Source organism: Nyctereutes procyonoides, unplaced genomic scaffold, assembly GCF_905146905.1.
Source record: "Nyctereutes procyonoides isolate TBG_1078 unplaced genomic scaffold, NYPRO_anot_genome, whole genome shotgun sequence".
In the NCBI taxonomy this organism is placed as follows: Eukaryota; Metazoa; Chordata; class Mammalia; order Carnivora; family Canidae; genus Nyctereutes; species Nyctereutes procyonoides.
In genome coordinates this window covers 14,231,282-14,248,619 of record NW_026575025.1, presented here as the reverse complement: position 1 = coordinate 14,248,619, position 17,338 = coordinate 14,231,282, and the positions used below count along the sequence as shown (strand labels likewise).

The 17,338-nt window shown below is 58.1% G+C and overlaps 1 protein-coding gene across 5 annotated transcripts in view; it reads right to left on the bottom strand.

Annotated features, from left to right (window-relative positions):
- Nucleotides 1–17,338, bottom strand: part of SYT7 (synaptotagmin 7) — a 61,462-nt gene that overhangs the window by 11,312 nt on the left and 32,812 nt on the right. The window contains exons 5-8 of one of the 5 annotated variants that reach the window (XM_055312705.1): nt 16,603–16,830; nt 12,800–13,168; nt 8,796–8,918; nt 3,800–3,935 (exon numbers count right to left, since the gene is read on the bottom strand). In XM_055312705.1, coding sequence (XP_055168680.1) covers nt 3,800–3,935; nt 8,796–8,918; nt 12,800–13,168; nt 16,603–16,830 — 856 coding nt within the window. The remainder of the gene's footprint in view (nt 1–3,799; nt 3,936–8,795; nt 8,919–12,799; nt 13,169–16,602; nt 16,831–17,338) is intronic. The other 4 variants (XM_055312711.1, XM_055312717.1, XM_055312725.1 and 1 more) reach the window with 4 other exon arrangements.

The following is a 17,338-nucleotide window of genomic DNA, read 5'->3' as shown; positions in this document are numbered from 1 at the left end:
ATTTACAAAATGAGAAAGGCGAGTTTTCAGGAGCAACGTCTAATTTGTGTGAGGCATAAATTCTCCTAGGAGTGCTAAAAGTACAGGTGTCCAGGCCCTGTCCTCAGAGAGCCTGATTTGTTGGGGCTGGAGAGGGCTAGGCCAGCACAGTGGTTTACAGAGCATCTCAGCTCACTCCTAGGAGGCACCGGGGGCTGAGGGCCATGAGGAGGAAGGGATCTACCCGCATTCAGTCCCCACCCCCCAGGGGCAGGCTCTTGGGCCAGCCCAGCAAGGGACAGGACAATAGGACATCAGCGAGGAGGGAGGCAGGGTCATCACCTTCCCAAGCCAATGATGAAACTCTAGAGGGAGTTAATTTGGGGGAGGGTCTCCCAGCCACATCTCAGCAGTGGCTGCTCAAGGGAATACCTGCAGAAGTCTCCCAGCAGCCCAGGTCCCATCCCAGAACCATGGGTCCAAGTGGCCCAGGCATCTCTCTCTCTGAAAGCTCCCCAGGTGACTGGATGGGAACCAGAGTTGGAACTCATGGTACCACATTTAGTAGGAAACTGCTGGCCCATTTTCCCTCCCCTCTTTCCCTACAGGAGCCTTCCCTGTGCCTCCTTCGTCCTAGGGAGCAGCCCCAGGCTCTGAAATACTAAATAATACAGATAATAAGAATAGACATAGTGTGCACCTACCATGGCGGAAGACTCTTACATCACCTTCTTACTGAATCCTGACAACAAGCAGGGCGAGGCGGTTATCACCACTCCCTAGCTGAGGAGACCATCTCAGAGAGGTTAAGTCACACAGCCAAGATTGCACAGCATAATGGACCCTCTCTGACCTGAAAGCCCACTTTCTACCACAGAAGACTCATGCCCCAGGGCAATTTGGAGATTCCTCCGCCCCCCCCCCCACCTCAAGACAGGGAGAACTCACCTGCCCCAGGTGAGAAGATTCAAATCATGCTAAGAACAGCAATGACCATGTCTGGCCTCAACCTGTGCCCTGTGTTTTGCACTCATTTACTACCTCTCTGCCATCTGCGTGAGGCAGGCACTAGCCCATACCAGCTGGGTTTTGAGCACACAGAGGTGATTCACTTGCCTCAAGTCACCCATGAGTGTACAATAAGTTGAAACTCAAAGCCAGGTCAGTGCCCAGCCATCACGGGTGCCCTTCCAGCTCCCCTCACTCTGACACTGAAATCAGCAACTGGGGCTTCATCAGCCACATGCTGGTCCTGCCTGGAGCTGGAAGGAGGGCTGAGCAGCCTCCCCTGCTCTTCCTCACAGAAGAGGATCCCTCCAGCTCCTACCCAGTTGCCAGATCCAGGCAACCCTGCAGGCTCCCCTCCTGACCCACAGAAAATGTGGCTTCCCTCCCCAGGTACAGTATCCCCCACCCCACCGCCACCCCGTGCTCCTGCCTGCTGTTGGAACCCGCCTCACTCCCTGTGCATCTCAGATTCTGCACCTGCAGAATGGGACCATAATATACATCTTGTGGGGTTCCTAGGACGATTAAGTGGGCTCACATCCTGCTCTGTGGTCTGGCCCCTGCCACTGCTGGCTCCGGAACCCGGAGCCTGGGGCATGCCTGAGTAGGCAGTGGCAGCAAAGACCACTTGCCCCTCCTTTTCCTTGTATAGTTTGGGTGGAGTCCCTGGTGACTGAAGCCCAGGTGACCCCAGCCCCATCTGAGGTCCCTTTGGTCACTTGGCTCTCGGTTCCCAAACAGGGTAGTCTGCGGGGTGGGAGCCCCAAGCTGGGCCTGGCTCTGTACCTCTTCCTAGCTTTCCCAAACCATAGTCCCAAGTCCTAATTAAGGAGCTGGGGCAGCTTGAGGAGCTGTTTCCATGGCAACCAGATGGTCATCCCTACAGCCACCCCTACCGGGGCCCCAGGGGAGGTGTCACCTGAGCCCCTGATCCAGTAGAAGCAAGCATCCAAAAGCATGCCAGGGCTGGGGTGACCAGATAAGGGTGAAACTTGGCCTCCTCTCTTGATCCCGTTCCCTCAGTCCCTTCTTCTGGACAGCTATGGTGGGGTGCCTGGCTCCTGACCCCCAGCTTCTGATGGCCTCATCACTATGAATGACAATGACCCAACTCTGGTCTAGGGCTGGGCAATGAGACCTCACCTGCCCATCTCTGAGCATCTGCTGAGCCCTGAGCCCACAAGTGGGCCCTGGGGCCTACGTTCCCTTCCTCTGTCTGAGGCTGTCAGTTCCTCCCTGGGGGCAGTGCAGCAGCCAAGCTGACTGGGAGTGGGCTGTTCCTGTCTGGAACCCAACCACTGGGAAGCTGTAAACAATTAAAAGGATGGGCAGGGAGGCAGCATAGGCTGTGGCATGGCCCATCCAGAGGACAGTATGGCAGGGCCCACCTCCCAGAGGACAGAAGAGGGCCAGGTTCATGGGGCCTATGGTGGGCCTGGTGGGTGAGGCCCAAGGGAGACCAGATCTGGAACAGGGAGAATCTGATGCCCTAATCTGGATCCGAGAGAGATGCATATCCTAGGGCCCACTCAGTCCTGCTGACTGGGAATCTGCATTTTTAAAAAAGTTTTATGTATCCAAGTCATCTCTACACTCAGCATGGGGCTCGAACTCATGATCCCAAAATCTGGAGCTGCAGGCTCTTCCAGCTGAAACAGCCAGGCACCCCATGGGAATCTACATTTTAACAACCTCCCAGCGATTTGTGTGCTTACTACAATTTGAAAAGTGCTGGCTAGAAAGGGGCAGTGGGGGTGATGGTTGGGGCTGGCTGGAACCCTAAACGGCAGAAGGGTAGGGCCTAGGGCTCTGGGGCCCCAAGGAGCATGGCAGCTGCAGTGCCAGGGTCTGAGCAAGGGAACCCTGGACTGGCAAGGGCTTGAGAGCCCACAAACTTGCTTCCCTCTCTCTACAGGAGGGATTGGGGAGGGGACTTGGGTCAGGAAGCAGAAATGACTTGTCCCAGGTTATGTCCAGTAAGAACACAGCAGGCACCAGGTTCTCAAGCTCATGCCCTAACCCTCCTTGGGACTTCTGAGCTGGCAAACCTTTGACTACACCCTACAAACCTCCAGCTGCCCCATCACAATGTCTCCATCTTGGGGCCCTGGCCCTCCTTGGGCTCTTTGGCCAGCACAGGTGAGGCAAATGGCTGGGACTCATGGCTGCCACCAGAGGGTGCAATGCGAAGCCTCAACCTCTGCTTTGGTGAAAACACCCCAGAACTGTAGGGCTGGGAGACTGGGGGTGGGGGAGTGGGGTGTGCACAGAAGACGCTCAGCACTGTGGTTCCCCACTCTCCCCAACCCCGCCAGGAATCAGGACCTGGGGGGTTCCTACTCTCCTGTTATTTTTGGGCCCCGCTGGACCCCAGCAACGGGAGTTGAGGGAGGTCCCTGGAGGGAGCTCTGAGACCCGCTCCACTGGGAGCTCCACCTCTGATCTCCACTCAGGGGGAAACCACTCCAAGAGAGGGGACACACTCAGCCCCAAGCCTTTCCTCCTATGTTCATAAAAATACCTTCTACGAATCGGTTTTCTTGGATCCCCAACTCAAAGACCCAGAAAGAAACTGGAGGAAGTTGGGCATTCTTCTTCTCACTTAACAAATGAGGAAACTGAGGCACAGAGAGCCTGTTCTGGGGGAAAGGCTGAGAAAAGAACCCAAGCCTTGCTTGCTCAGTCACCATGCTGGTTCCCTTTCCTGAGCAGGCAACTCGCATGCTGTCACCAATTTTCACACACGCCCCTCCCCGGCCCCAGCCTCCCAGTCCAGCTCCTGCCTGGTGCCCCGGCATCCTGCCCTTCTCACCATGAGCATCTCACTGGTGAGGGAGTTGACAAGATCCGAGACGGAGGAGCGTGGCTCGGTCCGGCGGTCAGACTCATCATGGGGTGTCTGGCCTGGCACTGGAGCTGTGTTCACTGCTTTCCCTCCTGCAGGTAACCTGGAGGTGGGGGGAATCTGAATGAGCACAGGTCGGCGGGTGGGCTGGGTTAGGCACCTTTGCCGGGGTGGCGGTAGCACCTCATCTGAGACCCAAGCAGCCACCATCTCCTTCCTGCAGGCCAGCAGGAGCTATGCTCTCGTCCACAGGGAAGCCTGATTTTCCCCTAAACCAGCGCTCAGGGCCCATCTGCCTCACCTGAGCATGATGCAGCTAGACTGCCCCTGTGAGTGCCGTTCTGGTGGGTATTCCCACTGTTCCGGTTCCCCAGAAAATCCCCCACCATCCAGTCACTGCCTGAATGGTGGTCTCTGAGCATGGCCCCCTTCCCAGAGGCCCCCTGCCATCCCTGCTTGCTCCAACCTGGCAGGGGAGGCACCCAAGGTGGCATGTCCAGGTCACCCCCTGCGTCATGACCCTCTGCAAACACACCCAGAGTGCTATCTCCCAGAGGCCCCACCTGTGTTTGTTCAGGCTGAGAACACATGCCCTTCAGACACGAGACAGACTAGGTAAGGTCAGGACCACTGTCCACACACTGGCCAGTGGAACTTTCTACAATGACAGCAGGGTTCTATTATCTGCACTGTTCATACGTGGCTACTGAGCATTTGAAGTGGCCAGTGCGACTAAGAATAGAATTTTTTAGTTTTGTTCAACCAAAACTAATTCAAACAGCCACCTGTTGGGTAGGGTGAACCTACACCCTCTTGCTCCCCAGTCCCCACTGGCCTCCTGCTCTGAGGACTATGTGTGGGAGAGATGGGGCACCACTGAGAAGCCCTGTATCTGCCATTCCATGCGAGGCCTGTGTGCACCCCGACTCCATACTGCTCTCGGGAAGCTGGGCTCTCTGGCCCAGCAGCTGGGTGATGAGCCCAGGCTCTGTCCAGCCGAGGCTCAGAAAGGGGGCACTAAAAACCTGCTCAGGGACCAGGCTGGAACATCTCATGAGAAGGAAAGGTGGGGCAGGCAGCAAGGAAAATATGGGAAGACTGGCAGCACGGGGCTCAGGACAAGCTACCATAGAACAGCTCTGAGAGTACCAGAGCCACAGACTCGGAGACACACACAGGCTGGACAACACCCTTGGTATGGACAGGCTGCTGGCACACAGTTGACCACGACAAGCAGACAGACATGCACAGAATATGCCAGGCCCTGGAGGGGAGATACCAAGACCCAACAGCAAGGTGTGCACAGCATGCCCGTGCATGCGTGCGCACTGACGCACAGACACACACACACACACACACACACACACACACAGTGCACACAAGCCCGACAGACACCCAAGGGACTGGGGAGAAAATGGCAACAAGGCAGGTCGACCAGAGCAGTGAAATGACACACACACACACAGCGATGCGCACACTCAGATCCTGGGGGGAAACATCCAGGGAGACTCAGTCATGCCGCGGTGTGCGTGTGAGTCAGGACAGACTGAATCAGGCTGAGCAGCAAGCAGTTTCAGGGACACACGGCCTCAAAATTGGACACACACAGGCACCTGCCATAACTCGGCTCTGCCTTGACAGCACAAGACACTCCGCCCGCCTGGGGCCAGCAGGGGGTCCCCTCCAGGAGGTGAGGCCATGGCAACACACGCACACACACAGGGACACACACGCGGACACGTGCTTACGCAGACAGGCACGGGGAGGAAGAGGACACTGAAATAGCTAGAGAGGTAAAGTCAGGTTAAAAATAGAGTGGGACAGGAGGAGAGCGCCAGATTGACTGCTGAAGGTATGAGAAAGTTGGTTATTTTGGCCACACCACAGCATCAGCACAGCTGTAAAGCAGCCTGGGAAGATGGTCAGCGCCACTGAAGCTACTGGAGGTCACAGGACAGAGAGGGACAGAGAGACAAGTGCACAGAGAGGCAGAGGGAGAGGCGAAGGAGACTGTCGCTGGCCCAGGGACATCCCTGTGAGGAGCAGATGGGAAGAAGGAGAGGGGGAGAGAGGCCAAGAAAGGTTAGTCGGAGGCCAGTGAAGAAGGCTGCAGGGTGGACACGGAGACGAGCGAGGCGGCCGAGAGGAGAGGCAGAGAGGAGGAGGGAACACACACCAGGACAGAGGAAACATGGTGGCTTGGGGGTGCGGAGAGTAATGGGGGGCCAGGTCCCTGCCCTGCCCTGCGCCCCACTTGAGTGGGGGTGGGGCCACGGTGAAAACCATTCGGATCCCAAGGAGCCACGGAAGGGATGGCAGAGAGCATGACATGGGGATGGAGGCAGCGCAGGATGGGTGAAGGCAGCAGGGCACGGGAGCCAGGGTTGGTTCTGGCCTCCTTCCTTCCTCCCTCCCTCCCTCTCCAGTGCAAATGCATTCTGATCTTGGGGCCCACTGAGGCTCAGAGACTGGGAGATCCGGGATGGGGGGCTTCCAGGCCACCAAGGATCCTGGGAGCAAGGCAGTAACCAACCTTCCCATCTCCATGATGCTTGCTAGATGCACCCCCTCACTTATCTGGGAATTGGAATGGCTGCTCCTCCTTCTGGGGCCTTCCTGTCATCCAGGGATCTGCTGCTGACAGACCTCCCCAGGATAGCCAAGGCCCACCCACACCCCAGGCATCCAGACAAGGGGTCAGCTGAATGGGAAGGAGGGGTTTGGGGTAAAGGGGCAGACTCTGGGTCTGGAGGCAGAAGCTCAAGAGAAGGGGACAGCTGACCCAAGCCTACCATTCCAAGGTCCAAAGAGCTAGGGGTTCAGAGGAGTGGAGCCCTAAGGTGCCAGATGCCCGGTGGATGGTGTCAGAGCCGCTTGGGGCTAGGGAGGGTGCCAGGAAGGAAGCGCTCAGTTCTGGACACCCTCAGAGGGCCCAGTTGCCCAGGAAACACCCCAGAGGCCACAAGACAGAAGGGGTGGGTGTGGCCAGGCAGGAGTGGCATGTGTCCACCCTGAAAGCCGAATGCCGAAAGCGGGGGCGGGGGGGGGGCAGTGCCCAAGGCCTCCACCTCCACACCCGCCTTTCCCAGGAAGGCAGGGACAGCTGATGTAATGGTCAGAAGGGATGGGCGTGTTAGAATATGGAGACCTACATGGCAAAGAGGTAAAAATAGGCTGTGGAAAGGTGGAAATGGAGCCAGCTAATGAACACATGGGTGACGTGAAATCTCGTTTCCAGCCTGTGTCTGCTCCTGCACACTTCACACCTCTCCCCAGCAAGGAGCTCGGGTTCTCAGCAGACTCCCAGAGGCCTCCAGCCCCCTCCTGCCGCCTCTCCCCCGTGGCCCTGGCCCTCTCTCATGGCACTGTGGTCTGCCCGGGCCCAGTCCAGGACCTCCGCGGTGCCAGGTGGGCTGGAGGTGGCAGGCTCTGTTCCTCCTGCTTCCCAGGACATGGGCTCAGGGTTTGACACCATCTGTGCCACTGAGTGAAAGATCCCATCCCTCTCTTCCCTCCCATCCTCTGGGGATTTCTGGCTGTGTCCATCATAGACATGCAACTGTGAACTTAGAATGGGAAGAAAATGAGAGAAGCCACTGGCGGGACAGGCAGTCAGGTGTCTAACTCTTGTCCTACCCTTTGGTAATCCACAGGCCCCTAGTGGCAGCCTGGGACAGTCCCCTCCTGCCTTATGGGCCTCAGGGAATGTCAGCATCCCTGCCCAGTGCACAGGATCTGACAGGCACCCCAGCCTGAGGGGTTCTTCCCTCATTAGAAGCATAGCATGCCCAAGCTGGAAGGGGTCACCCCCTTCAGTCCTTCGTACAACAGACAAGGAAGCAGAGGCTCAGAGAGGGGCAGAGACTCGCCCAAGTCTGCAGAGCGTGGCTCTGGCACAACCAGAGCTAGAAGGTCAGCATCCTGGCTGTCAGCCCACAGGCTCTCTTGTAGGCCTTTGGAGGAAGCCTCCCTCTGTGACTACAGGTGTGTGGCTGACCCAGCCCAAGGCCAGGTGATGGGAGGCAGCCAAATCAGGTGCAGGATCACCCCACCTTTGCGATGCTGCCTGAGCTCCCAGCCCTCTGACCTTTCCCTGTCTCCTTCCCCACAAGTGCTCCATGCCCTCCCTGAGACAGGCAGGAGATGCTTCCCTGAGTTCCTGGTGGCAAAGACTTGGCTAAATGCCCAGCCCTCTACTTGGCCTGTGCTGTGGCCATATAAGAGATTCCAGAGGACCTGCAGCAGGGCTCCCAGTACCAAACAGGGATACTGTTTGGTACTGGGAGCCTAACTGGCACTTGCTGGCTGCTCTCAGCCCCTTACCCTATCCCCTCCTCCTGGTACCTCAGGCTCAGAGCTTCCTTTTGGTTCTTTCTGGTCACCAGGCCTGTCCTATGCCCCAGACCCTCTCCACCAGGGCTCCTCCACAATCAGCCAAGCAGCCCAGCCACACCCACGCAGTACCCCAGCAGTGGGGTACACTATTACCCCCCTGTGGGACCTCCAGGCAAGAGGGAGGTTGGGGTGGCAGGGATGAGGGAGAATAGGCTGGTGCCCCTTCCCTGCATCCCCCCCACCCACCAACCACCAGAGAAACTGGGATTTCAGGGTTGGGGGTGGGGCAGAGATGAAAGATGAGGGGCAGCAGTGGGCGGGGGAGGGGGGAGCCAAGCAGGGAGATGGGGCAGAAAGGCTGGCTTGCTCAGGCGAGGGCAAGCATGCCTGGGGAGCAGGCTTGATCCAGAATGGTCCCAGGACAGCCACGCTGGCCTCGGACCCATGGGACACCCCAGGGTGGCCTGGGTGAGGGCACCAGCTGGGGAGGGGGCTGTCCTCCCGCTCCAGGATCGCTGAGGGCACCACCGCCTCATCCAGCAGCTGGGCCAGGGCTGGTCAAGGCCAGTAGCCTCTCTGCTCCTCCATCTCTGCCGCTGCCGCTGCAGGCCTTTGCCTGTGCTCGTACCTCTTGTCCCCCTGAGCGTTCTGGTTCTGCTGGGTTCCTGGGTTTTGCAGGTCAGGGATATTGGCAAAGTCATCCTGTTCCGAAAGCCCTAAGACCAAGGATAGCACCACCATCCTGCCTTCCCTGCCCGAGGTGGGCAGCCCACCAGCCGGGAGGAAACGAGGAGGCCCCACGAGTGGGGTCGGGGAGGGGAAAGAGAGAGACAGAGACAGAGACAGAGACAAAGAGAGAGAAGAAAAAAGCGTAAGAAACTGGCCCTGCAGGAGAGAAACCACACTTTAGCACTGTCAACAGTTGTAGTAGAGCAGAGTCGGGTGGAGGCAGGAAGGGAGAGAGGGAGTGAGGGAAGGCGTCCATGGCCTGAGACCAAAGCCTGCCTTGGGGCCAGAGAGCAAGATGCTCTGGAGGCATTCGGGGAAGGGGCTGGGCAGAGGCCCGCTGAAGTGGCATGTGCCCGGGATGCTGTCAAAGAAGACTTGGGGCAGGCTGGGGGAGGGGAGCATAGGCTCTGGGGCATGCAGACTTCCAAGGTGAACTCCTCTCCAGCTGAACAAAGACCAGAGGCTACTTGCTCTGGCCATCTGGGCCCCTGGGAGAAGAGGGAGGGCCTCCATTGCCATCTTGCTTTGGGATATGCAGGCAGCTTTGGGCTCCCAGGTGGGAGGTTCTTAGAAAGTTTGGAAATCCAATGGGCATTGCACCCTGTGCTTATGGAAGGCCCTCATAAAGACATCTCTGGGACATGGTCAGCCAAATGGCCCTGACACCAGGAGGGGTCCCTGAACACACAGCCCATAGAGAACGGAAGTCCCTTCTGGTATATCAGGTGTGATGGCCATAGTGGGCCTTCTCTGGAGTTCCCAGGAATAACTACTGAGGCTTTTGGGTCCAGTTCAGCGGCCTTTCCTTGGAGAAGCAGTCCAGAAGTCACCAAAAAGCCAAGGTGGAGAGAGAGAAAGTGCAGGAAGCTGGAAAGGTCTGTAGGCATCCTGGTAGGACTCAAGGGAGCCTGTTTCTGCAGTGAGGGAGATCTGTTAGAGGCTGGAGCCATCCTGCTTTGAGGGAGGCTCGGTCCAGGCAGACAAGGAACTGGCAGCAGCCCGGGGCCAGAGGTCAAGGTATGATGTGATGTTTTCCATATGGGGCATTCTCAGAGAACCCCAGAACAATGGCGGGGTCACTCTGCATTTTCCAGGGACAAAAACGTGACCTGCTGCTCCTCAAATTCATCAGAATTCATGGGCATTTTCTGGGTATTTTGTGGAGCTCATCCGGTGCTGGATATCTCATTCGAATAAAGCAAGAGCAGTATCTCATTTGGGGGAGGCAGGAAAGCATGTCTCAGGAAGGGCCAAGGGAAGGATGGTGTAAACTCAACAGACTGTTCCAGAGAGGTGGATCGTGGGTTGATCCACTGTCGAGGAAGGCAAGGTTTAGACAGGAAGAGGTGGCTGTGGTTATTTCCTAGAGAGGTTGTCAGAAAGGGAACTCAAACAGGTGAGACGTGGCACCTGGGGCAGGCGGGGAGCAGCAGGAAAAATGGGAGATGGCAGTGGGGGCTGGGGCAGGGGAGGAAGCTAAGTGGTTGAGCTGCCTTCTGTGCCATGCATCTTGGTCCTGGGCACATTACTCCATGCTGACACTCTTGCTGGCATCTAACTTTTGGGAAACAAGTCCCCCTTCCCTCAGGACAAACCCTCATTTTCTTTGTTCTGCCCACCGAGGTACTGTTTCAGAGTTGGTAAAATTCCATTTGGCTGCTTGGGAGCAGGATGAGCTGGGGGAAGGAGAACCCAACGAAAACAACATGTTTTTCCCTGGTTAATGCATTTTTCAGATACTCCTTTTGCTCTCCTTAAAAACAAAACGGAAAAAAAAAAAAAAGAGGCTCCTCTGCATAAATTCCCAATTTGTCATTCTTGCCTGCAATACAAGCTGCAAGGGTGAGAATGAGAGGCAAGAGGAGAGTCTGTGGTATTGTGTGTGTGTGGGGGGGGGGTCATACCCATCAAGCAAGAGGAGGTGGGGTCCAGGAGGCCTCGCAAGCCCTTCCACCCTGGCTCCCTACCCGGACCAGCAGCATTTGGGACAAGAGAAGGGCCTCAGAAGCATACCAGCTAAACTGTAAGGCAGGGGTCAGAGGTGAGCAAAGTACAGCTGGTGGCCTGTCTTTCTACAGCCCACAAGCTAAGAATGGCTTGTGCATGTTTAAAGTGTTGCTTTAAAAAAATGTGATCGAGACCATGTGCCCCATAAAGCCTAAAATATTTATAATCTGGCCCTTTACAGAAAAATAACTTGCCGACCCCTGCCGTGAGGAATGACAAGTGGAGAAGGTGGGGGGTTGTGTGATGTCTAGTGATGGCCAGCAAATGAGAGGCCCATAAAGCCATGGTGGGTGCAGAAGTGCAGACAAAGGATGCTGGCACATGAGTGCTGCTCATCAAATCCCAGTTGACCAGCGGTGCAGCAGGCAGGGAAGAGTTGGTAAACAGAGGCTTGCCTGCATCTGGCTCCCTTCTTCCCGGTGCCTGGGGACAGCCCCCCGCCCTAGTCTGATGGCTCCTAGAACAGGAAGCAGGGTGATAGCTGTGCAAAGAGCAGCCTGAGGGCAGGAGGAGCAGAGGGGTGTGGGGGCCCTCTGGCTCCCTGTTCTGTTCAAGCCACAAAAGAACCAATTCCCTGGACTCTCCTAATCCACACCTGTGCCGCCGTATCTGTCCCCAAACAAACTACCACCTGAAGCCAGGAGGCCCTGCTGGGCATCTTGTTTCATGAAGGCACCAGCTGGATTCCCAAGGGTCTTTGGGTCGGGGAGAGCCCCTGCAGATGTGCTGCCTGGATGTGCCAAGTAGAGTCGGGGCAGCAGGTGCTGCCAGGCCAGGGCCACAGGCCATTTGCATGGGTGTGGGAAGCCGGCATGGCTAGGCCTCTTCTGTTGGGGTGCCTCTGCCAGGGGCAGGCCTCCCATCTGCCCTGGAAGCCTGGGCAGGGGTCTCAGCTGGAGAGGTAGGATGCATGGAGGGACCTGCTTGCTTTCAGAATCCACACATCTTGCCAGTGAGGTGGGCCTTGATATTGGCCTTCCCCTTCCTTATATTAGGCCAGAGGCGGCAAGTGGTATGAGGGAGGTCCAGGTCTGCCTGGGCTCTGAGAGTGAATCCAGATGCCTGGAGTGATGCCAGAGAGAGGGTGCTCTGGGCAGGGCCCCTACCTGCGTGAGGGGGGGACAGGGGCGGGACAGCATGTGACCTCGCGTGAGGGGGGGACAGGGGCGGGACAGCATGTGACCTCGGGGAATGAGGAAGGGCTACAGTTAGATACCCTCAGTGATATGTGGTTACTTCTCAGACCTGTGCCCTTGAAAGAAGGCTCTGATTTAGAAAGAATGTTTTCTAATGCTTTGAGGGGAACATCTGAGGTTTATCCTTAGGGGATGGATCATTCTGAGATCTGGATGACAGGTGGCTACAGAAGGTCACAGAGGCAGAGGACAGGGCTGATGGCAGGGACCGGGGAAGTGAGAGGGAGGAAGGAAGTCCGGGAAGGTGAGCAGAGTCGGGTTACAGGGAAGAGGTATTTGGAGGGTTAGAGGCAGGGCCAGGAGCCCAGGTTTGGGAGGAGGGGAGAAGGCTGGCAGGGAGGCCGGGAGCAGCCTGGAACTAGCAGCAAAAGGAGGCAGACCTGGTGGCCTCAGCAGCATTGTCCAGTGACTTTTAGCGGGGGGATGTGGGGGTGTGTGGGGCTTCTCCAGGCCCCAGGAGGCACCGAAGAAGGGGAGCTGGGGTCCTCAGAGGGGTGGCTCAGATCCTTCCATGGGGGGGGGCGCTTCAGGCAGGAGCCTCGAGCCACAGGAGGCTGGGGAGGGGTCGGCCAAGTCTGCTCAGCATCCTGCCCCGGAGATGGAGGCCAGGAGTTGTGCAGGGCCAGCCGCTCCCAAGGAGATGAGAGGAGAGAGGTTGGGTTGGGAGGAGGGGGCTGGCCCGCTCAAGGGGGGGACTTACAGGAAGGATTTCATGTCCAAGCCTCGGTTTCGAATCTGCCCCACCACGTGGTCCCAGCTGCCTGGGTTGGAGCGGCTGCGGCCACCGGCCGCCCGGTACTTGGAGCCGGCTGAGGCGCCCTGCCGAGCCTGGACTCGGCCAGAGGCCCGGGGGTTGGGGCCCGGCGCCGAGGCCATGTGGGCCTGCAGCTGGCCCAGGCTCTGGCTGGTGGTGGGCTGGCTGGGCTGCCGGCCCCGCTGGTGCTGGCTCAGCGGCTGCTGCAGGCTCTGCTGCCGCATCAGAGTGCGGGGTCGCTGGCATTTCGGTTCTCCCGCGGAGCTGGGGATAGACTCAAGGGTAGTGGCCGTGGACAGGGTGGAGTCCTCGAAACTTGGGGCAGGTGAAGGAGAGGAGAGAAAGGAGAAGCAGGTGAAGGGATCACAGTGGAGGAGAAAGAAGCCAAGGGTCAGGACTAGGAGGCCCCAGTGCAGGGCGCGCTCTGCTGGACCTCGCTGGGCCTCCATTCCCGATGTCGTTGCTGCTGCTGTAGCTGCCACCACCGTACCCTGCACCCGCCCTGAGGCCCCCAGGTCAGCCCTGCCCGGCCCACCCTCTGGCCTTGGCTCGGCTGGCGCCCGAACGCCTCCCGTCTGAGCAGCTGAGGGAGCTGTGGAGACTGCGTGGTGAAGGCGTCCCCGGGGCCCTGGGCCTGGCGTGCCGAATGGCAGCGGGGAGAGGGAGATGGTGCCACTCCCTCCCCCGGTCTCGCTGGGGGATCCCAGGAAAGTCTGCCTCTGTGATCTAAGGACAATCGGCCTTTGGAGACACAAAGAAATCCAGGCCAGCACAGAACTGGCCTAATAATGTGTGGCAAGTCAGGGAAAGCCAGCAATTCTTATGCTGGGGTCACGGAGGCTGGGGACGACGGTCTGAGACACCCTCTGTCCTCAGACCTCGGCCTCGTGGCCAGGGCTGCCTCAGGACTCAGGCTTTGGCACCCATCTTTGCCCTCCTGCCTGGGTTCCTTGTTTCTGAGTTTCTGTGTCCCTTCCTGATATCTTGGGAATGACTCTCAGTCAAAGGAGGGACCCAGGAAAGAAGCAGATGAGGTGGGAGCCCCAGGAACCAAGTGTCTGGCCCCTTTGCCCCAATTCTGATGGAAAACAGGGTGACTATGCATTTGCAAGAGGGCACCCGCCTAACAGGCCCATTGGCATCCCTGAAAAATGCTGATAAGGGGCTGGGACAGGCAGGAAACCGGACATGGCTGATTAGAGGCGGTAGGAGGTCAGAGTGATCTGGGGTTCAAGCCCCAGCTCTACTGCTTCCAAACTGTGGCATGTTTTGGTGACTCATGAAAAATGAAAAATCATCTCTGGGCTGCCTGTGTCAGGGCTGCCATGTGGACCAGACCTAAGGAGGTCAGGCCCAGGGACACTGTCAGGGCTGCCATAAGGACCTAATGAAGTCGGGCTAGAGCTCCCCTGCCAGTGGTATCTGCAAACTTCTCAGGAGACGGAGGTAGGAAGAGTCAGAGACCCCTGGCCCGCCCTCTTCCCAGGCAACCTGCCTGCTTTGTTCCCTGGCCAGAGATTTCAGCACATCCCACAGGCAGGGCCAGAGCCTCAGACATCTCAACCTCCTCCTCTGTCCCCTCCCAAACCAGTGGTTGAGGGCAGGGGTTGGCAAACTATGGTCTGTGCGCCACATCTGGCCTACCACCTGTCTTTGTAAATAAAACTTTATTGGAACACACTGTCATTAATTTATATCCTGTCTATGGCTGTGACATGCTTGAGTGGCCATCAAAGAGACTCTGGGGCTTGCAAAACCTAAATATTTCCTATCTGGTCATCTGCAGGGAAAGCTGGCCATGTACCCCCCACCGGGGCTGCCTGAGGGAGGGGCCCCAGGGCCCTTGGAGCTGCTTTCACCACTGCAACCAGACCTCAGCTTTGCTCCTCCCGAGCCTACCCTGGGAACCAAAGGACATCAGTTAGACTGCCCCTGTGGGCTAGAGAGAGAAAGAGAAAAAGAGTGAGAGCAAAAGGGTGAAAGTCAGAGAATAGTAAAGAGAGAATGAGAGAGAGGGGAGAGAGAGAGAGAGACAGAGGCAAAACATGGCTTTAGCTGGGAGCTGGGGGTCTGGAGGGGGCAGCAGCCTTGCTTAGCTCAGGCCTGGAGCCGGGGCTACCACCAGAGAGAGGTACAGGCCTGGCTGGCCAGGTAGGCTCACAGCTCCCTGGGGGCAGGCCAAGGCAGGGGAGGACGACACTTGGACAGCCTCTTCCTCCTCTTTGCTGACCTCATTTTGGGTTCCTATCACATCCAAAATTAGTCCGATTTACAACCTCTCAGTCACAGGAAACTAAAATTGGTGCCTCTAGGCCTGGAGCCAGCGGATGGCATGAAGGCTTCAGCCAGCCTGGAGTCTGTGGCCAGAGCAGCCTGGGGAGGGAAGTGTGCTGGGCCTGGCTCTCCAAGGGGGTGTGGGGCTTCCTTCCCTGACCTTACTGAGTCTCTGAAGCTGTTGTCAGGGGAGAAATCAGCCTGTGTGCCCTCAGGCCAACAAGCAGATAAGGTCTCCACACAGTGACCCTCCATGGTCCCAAAGGCAGGAATCCTAGGCCTTCTGAAGAGAACTGGGGGCAAGAGTGGGGGGTGGAGGCACTGAATGGAGGCAACAAGCTGGCCCCCAGCTAAGGAGGGCTCAGGTCTTCTAAGTGAGAAGTTGCTCCTTTAGCTGAGAATGAAGCTGTTCTGATTGTTGAAAGTGGAGCCTACATCCTAATGGGTGAGAACGGTAGGAGTTCAAAGGATTTAGAGAGCCTGGGAGGGCTCAGCTGTGGGGAAATGGAAGTTTCTAAAAGCCAAGATGAGAATGAGGCTGCCCCATGGTAGGGGAGGAGAGAACATATTTTCTGCTGTGAACAGGGGCCAGCCCTATGTACATGGCCCAAGAGATGGACCATCTCGCTTGGCAAAACTCAGAGAGCTACTAAAAAGGAAACAGCTCTTCCATCCGATGTCCAGACCACACTTGCCAAAAGAGAGAAGCTAGCTGCTGGGGAGGGGAGGGTGCTCAACAACCCCACCGCCAAGAACACACCACCCAACAGCTGCCAGCAGGACAGCTCACTGCCCAAGACTGGGACAGCCAGTGGGGATGGCTGAGATGAGGATGGACCAATGAGGGTGGCCCAGATGCTCATGGTGGGCTTACAGGACAGATGGTGAGGGGGGTGGGGGTGGGGGAGGGTACAAGCAAGAGTGGGACAAGCCAATGGAGGCAACCTGATGGTCAAAATGGAATGGCTCAGCCTCTGGGTCTAGGGCCGTTTGCTGGCTGTAAGAGGGAGGCTCAGTGGTGGATGGGTGGCATCAAACAGAGGCCAACTCCCCAGGGACGGGATGGTCCAATGGCTGAAAACCATGGGTAGTCCATAGAGGGATGACCTGACGGCTGGGATAGGGAGGCCAATCAAAGAGAATGGGATGACCTGAGGACTGAAATGAAGCTGCCTGGGGGGTGGGGTGGGGGTGCAGAAAATGAAATGACTTGGTCACTGGCAAGGAAAGGGACGGATGGGGAGGATGGGGACAGCAGCCGGGAGGCTGAGATGTGACATCGTATGGCTGTTAGTTGTGCCCGATGGCAGGGATGATGTGCATCTCATGAAGCGATGGAATGAGCCAGGGGCCAAGGATGGCACCTCTGGGGGGCAGCAGCGGGGCATGCTGGGGGATCCCCGCTGTCCCCCCGCCCCCTGCTCGCAGGGTCCGGCCTGAGCTTGGGCTCTGGTGGCCACAGAGCCATGACTCACTTGGACAAGTTGAGCTTCCCTGCGGCCAGGTGGCTCTGTACCGTCCGCCAGCGGCCTCTCCCCGCCTTGCCACTGCTGCCCGGCTCGCTGGGGGCAGCCCCACCGCCGCTTCTCAAGGCGTCCTCTCCAGGTGGCGGCACCGGCGCTGGCTTCTCCCCCGGCCGGCCTTCCCGCTCCACCGCCAGCCCCGCCGCAGCGGCCACCTTGGCGCCTGACAGGAGGGTGCCACTGGAGGCACGCGGGAGGCAGCCGGGCCAGAGGGGCGCCGGGGGTGGCGGTGGGGGGGAGAGGGTGGGCCACACGTGGGGGTGGAGGGGGGAGAGGGAGAAAAACAATGACAGATAAAAGAAAGAAAGAGACAGTGAGAGAGGAGGAGAGAGACAGACGGACAAGAGACAGACAGAGAGAGAGAGAGAGACATCAGCGCTGCAAGTGGGTTAACAGCGGAGCCTGCAGAGAGGAGCGAGGGGCCGGGCGGGCTGGGGTCAGAGAACAACGCACCACGACAACGGAGGGGCGGCCCCTCCCCACCGCCTGGGGCAGGGGCAGCGGGGGTGGGGGGAGGGCAGCCACCTCCAACTCTATCCCACAGGACAACGAAGGGTTAACGACGGAGGAAGAGCGGGCTGTCCAGGCCAGGAGGCCCCAAGGCAGGGAGAAAGAGAAAGCCGTGTTAGTCAGAGTTCATCACCACCACCACCATCACCGCCATCACCGCCACCGCCACCGCCACCAC